The sequence below is a fragment of the Carassius auratus genome, chromosome 50 (assembly GCF_003368295.1).
Source record: "Carassius auratus strain Wakin chromosome 50, ASM336829v1, whole genome shotgun sequence".
Taxonomy (NCBI): Eukaryota; Metazoa; Chordata; class Actinopteri; order Cypriniformes; family Cyprinidae; genus Carassius; species Carassius auratus.
In genome coordinates, this window is record NC_039292.1 from 5,091,082 (window position 1) to 5,100,551 (window position 9,470).

Consider the following 9,470-nt stretch of genomic DNA (forward strand, 5'->3'; position numbering starts at 1 on the left):
CCTCTTTCACCTGAAGTACTTCCTCCTTGTAGTTTCTTAATCAGAACGCTAAAGTCCCTTGTCTTTATTGGAAAGCTCAGATGGTGTGCTCATACTTAGTTTAATCTAGAAGCATGTCAAGTGAGTCCCAGACATAGTGATTTTGGGCAAAGACCATGAATAAAGACCTTGGTATATTGATGATATCTTCTGTAAATTACATTGGACATGAGTCACATTCAGCCAACGACATCACAGTCCTGATGGGGGGAGGATGGGGAGGGGGGTCATGCCCTAATGGTGTTTAGAGAATCAAAGGTTGCGGGTTCGAGTCTCATGCTGGCAGGGATCTTCAGGCTTATTTGAAAACTAAATGGTCTGTTTGTTGGAGCAGGGTTAGAACTAAACTCTGCAGGCCTCTGGCCCTCCAGGAACTGAGTTTGAAATCATGGTGTACAGCAGTGGTTTTCCAGCTTTTCTACCCCAAAGTCCCTAATTGGCCACAATATAAAAGGTAAAATGCACCACAACTTTTCAAATTGTTTCTAATTTACTGGATAAGAATTACATTACAAGAATACATTACTAGAGTATACTAGGACACTCTACCTACAAATTTTAATTAACTCAATAAAAATTTAAAAGTTTACATATTACACTTACATATTATTGGTCTTTTCTTTGATTTGATTGTTTCTATTGTCCTCGCTTTGGTTAAAAATGTCTGCTAAATGATTACATGTAATTAAATGTAATGTAAATGTATTTAAATGCTTTGAATTAATAAAAAAAAATATTTATAAAATGAACTAAAACACCCATGTAAATGAGAGTAATACATTACTATAAATGACATTGTAAATTTTTTAATACTTTTTTAATAATTAAGCTCTTTTTTTTTTTTTAAGAACAGCTGGAAAAGATTAAGCTGTAGCAACCAGAGAGGCTCACACTTTTTGAAGTTGAACCCCTATTACCTACTATAAATTATTATTTAAAATATACTTCAATTTAATGTGAACTAATGTGAATTTGCTTTATTGCATTTTTCCATTTGATCCATATATTTTCATAATAAAAATACCCATATTTCAATCGTAATAAACACTTTTTCTCTCACTTTCTGTATCTGTTATATGTGGAAGGCATTCCGGCGGATCACGCAGGACATATGTACAGCGCACGTCTCTGAGATATGCTAGTCTAGCCAGTTTTTCTATAGGAGCAAAGGATCCTTACTATAGGAAAGGAAAACCTCCTTTTCTCCTATTGGTTTATTTTCAAAATCCTTCAACAATTATTATTTTATTATTAATTATATATATATATATATATATATATATATATATATATATATATATATATATATATATATATATATATATATATATATATATATATATATATATATATATATATATATAGTTCAACAGAAACACCCGCTGACTGCAATGATAGAGCTTGGAATAGCCAGGAATATTTTGAAAGAAGAAAGTCATATACACCTAGGATGACTCGAGGGCGAGTAAAACACAGACTTATTTTTTTATTTTTGGTTGAACTAACCCTTTAAATTATCCATTATCAGATAAAGGACTGTTGGTAAGATAGGGATGCACATTAAAAAGAGTCCAACGCGTATACACCTGGGTATCTTTTTAACATGTAGCTGTTTCTTAGAATAAAGGCTTTTTTCCTTACTGACAATGTCAATGTGATTTTTTTGGTTGTGCAACAGGATCCACCTATTATAAAGAACCATGGTATTTAAGAAAACTGCCATGACTAAGCTGAGAGTTTACTTGCCCTATCAATCAATGAAAACATGAGGGCCCTCTCTATCTCTCCATCTCTAGCATTTGTTGACACAGCCGTCCTGTTATGGAATCCTGAACATGATCCTTGGCAAAGTGGCCAATTCTCACTAATACAACCTTAAAGTTGTATGAAACTGAACTGAATTGGTACGTCAAACAATTATAGGATTAGATCATATAAAATAAGTTAATATTTTTTTTTATGCGTTATGTATCGAAATAAACAATATAAAAATATATACTTTAATATTAAATTATTTGCTATTATTATTATTATTGTGTTATATATATATATATATATATATATATATATATATATATATATATATATTTTTTTTTTTAAGAATTATTAAATGATTTACCGGCAGAATTCCAGAGACTTTTCAAGGTGTTTATCACCTTGTGGGTGTTTTCAAACTGCTGGGTGTTTCTAAATCATGCAATCTAAATGATCCCAACCCCACTGCTAAACCTAACGTCACTATGACATCAACCAATCAGGTATCATGGTGTAAAAACACCCTGATCTGGTAACTCCCATTACTTTCCTGCAGAGACCTATACTTGGAATTCCAAGGAAAAAAAAGTGACGTGCATAAAATATTAATCATTTAACCTTTTGTAAACATTGTCACAATGACTCAAGTCCTTTCTGTCTGTGTAAGTCTGTGCATTTTTTTTTCAACATTAAAATCCTCCTCACAAATAAGCATATATTTATTTCTGTGGTTTCACTTGGCAATGGTAAAGGAATATAGCCGTTTCAAAATCATTTCTCAAATCAAAGGAACACTTGCCAGCAAAAACTAACCCAGTGACTAAACGAGTGTGATTATAGATCCACCAGTTTAAGCCAGTTAATCACATGCTAAACAGTAAAACACACATAAACATGCACAGTTATCATATTTTATGATAATAACATCCACACAAACAAACAACTAACTTTGTAGAGACAAACGTGGATGTGAAGTTCTGAGGGTGTGATTATGCCAGCACGGAGCAAAAAACTGGTAACCCAAATTCATAAATCTAGTACACTGAGTCAAGTCTACACAATTAAATCTGAAACTGATGGAAATATGACTCAAGTTACTCAAGTTTCAGGTTGTAAACAATGTTTTACAAACATTCAATTCTTCAAACCACAATTCTGCTTAAAACTTGACGTAAATGACAGCAAGTATGTGGTCTTACCTGTTGAAGCATTTGCTCAGTAGAAATGAGTTTGTGGTGGTGTTCTTCCAGGGAACTTTCCAGATCTCTGATCTTTTCCCCTTGAGCTTCAACCTGGTCAGTGAGAACACTCACCTAAAACCAACAGACAGCACAAAACGTTCACTCAGGCTAACCCGAAACCTGCCCAGAGTTTCTCTGTCATTTCCTCTGACAGATATGCTAACGATGATTGCAACACACATGCAAACCCAAAGTCTAAACAGCAGAGGGATGTAGTCCTTCAAATGTGTACATTTGAGTTAAAAACGCCCATTCCTTAGCTCTGAGACACTTCCATGCTAACATGTGAGTCTGCTTGAGATTCAGTTGTTTTAAAAGTGTCCTTTTGTTCAACACCAACTGAAGGACTACCAACCAGCAGGACAGGTAAAAGGAGAAGAACAACACCTCGAGGGCATTAGGAGCCAATCGTGTTCAGCAGTGTTTTAGACAATCCACCAATCAGAGCACAGGAGGGGAGGGACTATGGAGAAGGGCAACTTTTGTAACACTTGTTGCAGAGTTAAAAGACCTAACTTCTTAAAGGGGAAGTGCTTCACTTTTTTATGTTAAAAAAATACTTTCTATCACCTCTGTTTAATATTCAAAGACAGCCACAAGTAAGCCTTTGATACTCAGTACTGATTACAAATCAACGCCAGGTTTGTTTGAGTGGAAATTGCTAAATTAGGCATTTTATTGTCCACCAAATAAAGATTATAAGTCAGATTGCTTAGAAAAATACTCTCAGACCTCTCATCGAATTGTATAGACTCAGAGATGAGTTACTTTCACCTTTCAACCCAAAGAAAAAAATAAGAAGAAACATAGTTATTAAATTTGAAGATTTGAGAATTCTGGGAATGTCAGTTTACAGTTTTTCCCTGTAAATGTTTCGCTTTTAAACCATTTAACAGGTTTGTACAGTTTTTTACCGTTAAAATCACAGTCATTTTTTACAGTGTAGAAACCATCTGGAATACCCAAGAAAATTACCCAGAACCACCTAACAATGCCCTAGCAACCATATAGAATAACCTAGTGACTAACTACATGCCCAAAAAACCACCTAGCAATGCCCTAACTACACAGAAGCCTTAGAAACCCCCAAAGCAGTGCCCTAGAAGCCACCTAGAAGACATTCAGTATAGAAATAATATAATCTGTGACATTTGTATGACATAAAATAACTGAATGATATGTTTACTGTTAAATCAGAATGTCTGCATTGGAAAAATCTCTCTTAAATGAACACAAAGAAGCTTGCAAGCTTACAGTAAACATATACCGTTCTAAAGCTGATAATGGCTTAACTATCACTGTGATGTCCACCATTGCTGCTTGGTAAAATATCAAGTAACACCAACCCCCTAACCTGTCCACAGATTGTCCCATAGCTATGTGATCTACAACATCCCATTGTGCATTAGACAGGCAGCTGTGTCACCCTGGGCTGCAGCGCGTCAGCGTCACATGCCTCTCCATTCACAGAGACACCACAGTCCCCCGGTTTGACCCTGTGAGGTTTTACAAGCATGTTGGCTAGCTGTCTTCTCATTGTTTGGACATTGTGACTATTATGCTGAGTTGAAATGCCTTGGAGGCCTAGTGAAATATCTCACCTGGAGAACCAGAGACTCTTTGTTGCCTTCTAATCTCGCCAGCCGCTCTTGATAGGTCTCATTGTTGCTTGAGCACTGGAGGTTAACCTGTGGAGACACACATGTACATGTGTTTTTACACAGAGAAGTTTTCTAGATTGTAAGCGTAATTTGATCACTTGAAGTGGCTGATTTCCTCATGAGGACCAAAATATCTTCTCAGTTTGGGTTGTTTCAGGTTATACTTGCTTTGTGGGGGACATTCAGCTCAGACTGAACCTGAATGTTTTATTGGGACATTCCATAGGTTATAATAGTTTTATAATGTACAAACTGAATCTTCTATCCCTTTACTCTACCCCTAAATTTAAATTTTACATAATTCTGTATGATTTTGTCAGCTGTTTTCCTCATGGGGACTAAAAATGTCCACACAGAGGTAAAGAAAATACTGGTAGTTCTATCCTTGTGGGAACATTTGGTCTCCATAACGTACAGAACCAGGTACACATGCACAGACAGAAACTGAAAGTCAACAGAGAGGTGTGCAAGAGGAGAAATAACCTGCTTGTCCACTTTTTGGAGAATAATTGGCTCGCTGCAAACAACAGAATAAACTTCAACAAAGAGAAATATGCAAGTAAGCCAAAAAAATAGGTGTTGTTTTAAAGGTGTTAAATGACATGTTGGCGCCAAAAAATAATAAAAAAATAATAATAAAAATGAACTGACAGCTTTGACACCCCTTCAATAGAAACACAATAAAGTAGCTCATTACAAATTAATGAGGTAATTTGCATAATGGTTGAGGGTGACAATAACAAGGGAAAAATAAACAACAGCATGTTGCATAGACCGAGACAGATATAAAGATTTTAAATTTAAATTCTATTTTTAAAATTCTATGATCAAATAAATCTTCTGTTCAGTCTTTAGACTATATCAGCAAAAAACACATCAGTAAATACAGCATGTCGCGGCGTGATAAGACACTGTCACTTGTCAGCGCTGAGCTAGCAGAGCTAGCGCTTGCCACATGGATAATCTCTGTCTTTTAAGCTTTTGCTGTGTCCAGGGCTGTCAATTTTCACAATAAAGCTGTGTACTCATGGTTCACAGAGCCGACTGCCTGGAGAAGTTACAGGGTTAAGCTTGCCTAAAGGCAGTGCTCAGTCTTCACACATGAGGCTTTCTTTGCATAAATTCAACCTGATTATTTATTTCTTGGGAAACAGGTAATGAGAAAAAATGTTTGATATCAGAAGAAAAGAGTGTAATATCATTCAATGTGTTAAAGTGAGGAACTCAAAAGAACTTAAAAGTAACCATATAATTATAATTTATGGAGTGAGGAAAAGAACTACAATCCCCATAAAGCATTGCTACAGATATAATGAAATTAAAAACAATGAATAAATATATTAATTTAAAGTGCTAGTGCTTTACAGGAGTGGGTGTGGTGCTTAAGTGTTATTTTGATGTCACAGATTTGTGGAGATACACTTTGCAAAATCATGGGTAATGTAGTTTTTCACCAGGAATTCCACTACTGAACCTGATTATCTAAAAAAAAAATAATGTGGACTGATGGCTTCAACAAATGCATATACCATCGATTAATAACACAATAGTTCTGTCGTATAAGGTTTATTAGTTATCATTCAAATCAATTCCCTTATCGATAAAATGAATGGGATTTTTTACTTTTGGAAACGACTGTTGCGGTTCAGTTGCACTAGAGGCTCACAAACTACACTTCAGCTTTAACCTGGAAACCATGCAAACATCAACTGGAACATGAATTTACAACCCAAACCCACAGAATGATTTGGCTCCTTGTTTCAGATGTCCACCACATGTCCTGATCTATAGTTGATTTAACCTTTAGAGCTGAGTTCAAACAGTGAGAGTTATGATGCTCTCTAGAGCACCAATTCAATTTATTACCTCACCATAGAAATGTTCATATGCAAGACAACCCAAAAGCCCTGGAATGTCCCCCATTTTCAAGTCCCACTGCCTTCTTGCAGAACTGTAAACGCCTGGTATGACTTCAGAAGAAACTACAGTGATCACTATTACACTGTCCAAGAATTTATGTCAATATTGAGAGTTCTACAGTGCAACCCCTCCCTGCAATACATTAATGCATTTAATTCCTCTTCTAAACCACCATTTTATACTGTTACGGCTTGTGAATTTTTATTTCTGTAATTCCTTTCTTACTTTGGAATGTAATGGCTGGTTTCGTTTTACATTGTGTACCTTCCTGCAATGTTACAAATATCTGCCCCATATCCGGCTTACTGCAATCCCACAATGCCTTGTAAACCACATCAACCATGGCAGGCAAGCTTTATAAAGCCTCTTGCACTTTAGGAACAGGTGTGCACATTGATGTTCATACCCTCACCATTAAATTGAATTTTACTGCTTGATTTACTTCTCCAAATGTCAAGTGTTAGTTAGTGAAAGCATTTTTGTTTGTGTTCAAGGGCATGAGATCAGAATCACTGAAGCTGGACAGGGTAAAAAGACCTTTTGTACTATTGCAAATCACAAGCTCCCGACACAATACAACTTGATGTTTTGAACGACAACAAAACAGTTCTACACAAATCAAATCACCATGGACTCTCGTTTCATGCAACTGTCACCATCTAAGATTATTACAGCTAACTTTAAACTATACATTAAACAAAAAAAAGAGCATTTTTTCACTTAGTTTAACTGTAATATTAATATTATGTTTTGTAATATTGTCATGGTGTTTGTAACGTTGCTATGCTGATTGTTTTGTAACTTTTTAATGGACTATTATTTTCTTGCTGGAAACTAATTTAAAAACAATTTAAACATATCAGTATTCCATAAAAAAAAGTTTGCAATAATAACTGGTTGACCGTGCATGAGAGAAAGAGAGAAAAATGTGAGTAATAAAAGCTGAATGGAAATGTCCAAAAAATGATAACTTTACTATACATTTCAACCTACCTTTTTAAGCCAAGTGAAATGCTTATAAAAGTCAATTTCCTCGTCCATGCTGAAGGCCCATCTTGACCCGTTGTAATGAAGGAGCGACTGCAGTGGCTGGCTGAGATATGAGCTCTCAGTGAGTGCTCTGCCTGTTTTACAGAGTCGCCTCCTTCTTCTTTTCCTCCTTATATTGGCTGCTGAAGACAGGAGGTCTTAACATGCTGAAGTAACTGCACAAGCCTTATTTCTAAAGCCAGATGTCTATCCGAGACCCCCTGAATCTGCTAGCCAGCCAGACACTTAGATGTTCAGTGTGTGTGTGTGTGTGTGTGTGTGTGTTTGTGTGTGAAAGAGAGAGAGAGAGAGAGAGAGAGAGAGAGTCAGATGCAAAACATAAATCCACAACTTCCACTCGCTGATGTTACATGCTCCAAGACAACATTCAACTCACTGTTTCACACGCAAATCTTTTTTTTTCAGTCTTTTTCTTTTTTCTTTTCGCTGCATGACACAGTGACTCTAATTAAGTTTGAGAGCAAGTCTGAAGCGAAACAAGCCAGTGTCTCTGTTTAAACACATCTAAAGAGGGAGAGTGGGACATTTAAAGTCACACTGCCTCAGTACTCTTCCATCTGTTTTCACTCAAGATTTCAACCCATTATTCCAAAGACCCTATTTCCTGTGGAAGACATTCATCTATTTCTGTGCATTTTTAGTTTTACAACCAAGCCTGCTGTCCAGTTGTATCATGAAGTCACTTTCAAACCAAGCATCGTTCTGTTGGTCTGCGCAGACATTTTTTGTGTCCAACTTAAACATGAGAGAAATCTGTGTGAGGAACTATTGCTATTACATGTAACTCCCGACTGCATGAATTCCCACAAAAATGACTGGACTCAACCTGCAAAATTTTGCAGAGCAATGGTAAATGCAAATTTTCATTTTGGGGTGGACTATCCCTTTAAGCATATACAGGCTCCAAATGCAGTCCTGTAATAACTGAAACATTGATGCCATATTTTTATGGTGAATTTCTGACAACCACAATTATGTGTGATAAACAGTGATGATAAATCTAGACTATTTGGTCTATTAGGTCATTGTTTCGGTCTAGAGAATTGTAACTAAGTCAAGAATTAGTCTAACGGACAAATAATTCAGACAGGTTTTGTGAAATGATTCAGACCATTAAAAAAGATTTGAATGTATTAATGATTCATTCACAAATCAGACATCGGAAGGTTATTTATAAATGTGTCAAGAAGAGCCAGTGTGGACTTTTTAATTTCACCCTTTTTGTTACCAAGCTACCACGTGGCTTTAGTAGATCTGAAATATAACATAATACAATATTCTTTACAAATTCACTTTTGCCTTTCACAGAAGATAATCCTACAAGTTTGGAACAACATTAAAGTGAGTAAATGGTTAACTATACACGTTTTCCCTCAAGTAAGTGCAATTATACAAAATGCTTAAACATTCAGTATGGGCCTTGTGATGGTTACCAGGCCCGAGATTCAACCAATATGCCACAACATACCCATTACACCCTCTTTGTATTGCCTCGCATTGAGCATTTCCTGTTTGCGTCATTGGGAGTTTTGTGTACTATACAGAGCAGTAGGGATATGGTCACCCTGAGGATTGTTATCAGAACGGTTAAATACCTACAGATGAAGTCATCAAATGACACTTTGGCTATGATGCATTATCTTTTGGTGTACTTTTTTCATTCTAAGTTTTCAAAAACACATTTTTCTGAGCGAAGGTGTTTGTGATTATGTTAGCTATCAAGCATTATTAAAGGTCCCTGAGATCAAGCAGGGACGATGGTGTCTTATTAGTGTAGCATGCAACTTATCCAAAACTTTGAGAG

The 9,470-nt window shown here is 36.0% G+C and overlaps 1 protein-coding gene across 3 annotated transcripts in view; it reads right to left on the reverse strand.

Moving 5' to 3' along the window:
- The window catches only part of LOC113066723 (liprin-beta-2-like), a 30,015-nt gene extending 22,111 nt beyond the window's left edge, over positions 1-7,904 (reverse strand). For 2 of the 3 annotated variants that reach the window (XM_026238704.1, XM_026238705.1), the window contains exons 1-3: positions 7,610-7,902; positions 4,637-4,723; positions 2,994-3,107 (exon numbers count right to left, since the gene is read on the reverse strand). In XM_026238704.1, coding sequence (XP_026094489.1) covers positions 2,994-3,107; positions 4,637-4,723; positions 7,610-7,657 — 249 coding nt within the window. In that variant the 5' untranslated portion in view covers positions 7,658-7,902. Of the gene's footprint in view, positions 1-2,993; positions 3,108-4,636; positions 4,724-7,609 lie in introns of all 3 variants that reach the window. The other variant, XM_026238703.1, reaches the window with a different exon arrangement.
- Between the last annotated feature and the right edge of the window lie 1,566 nt (positions 7,905-9,470).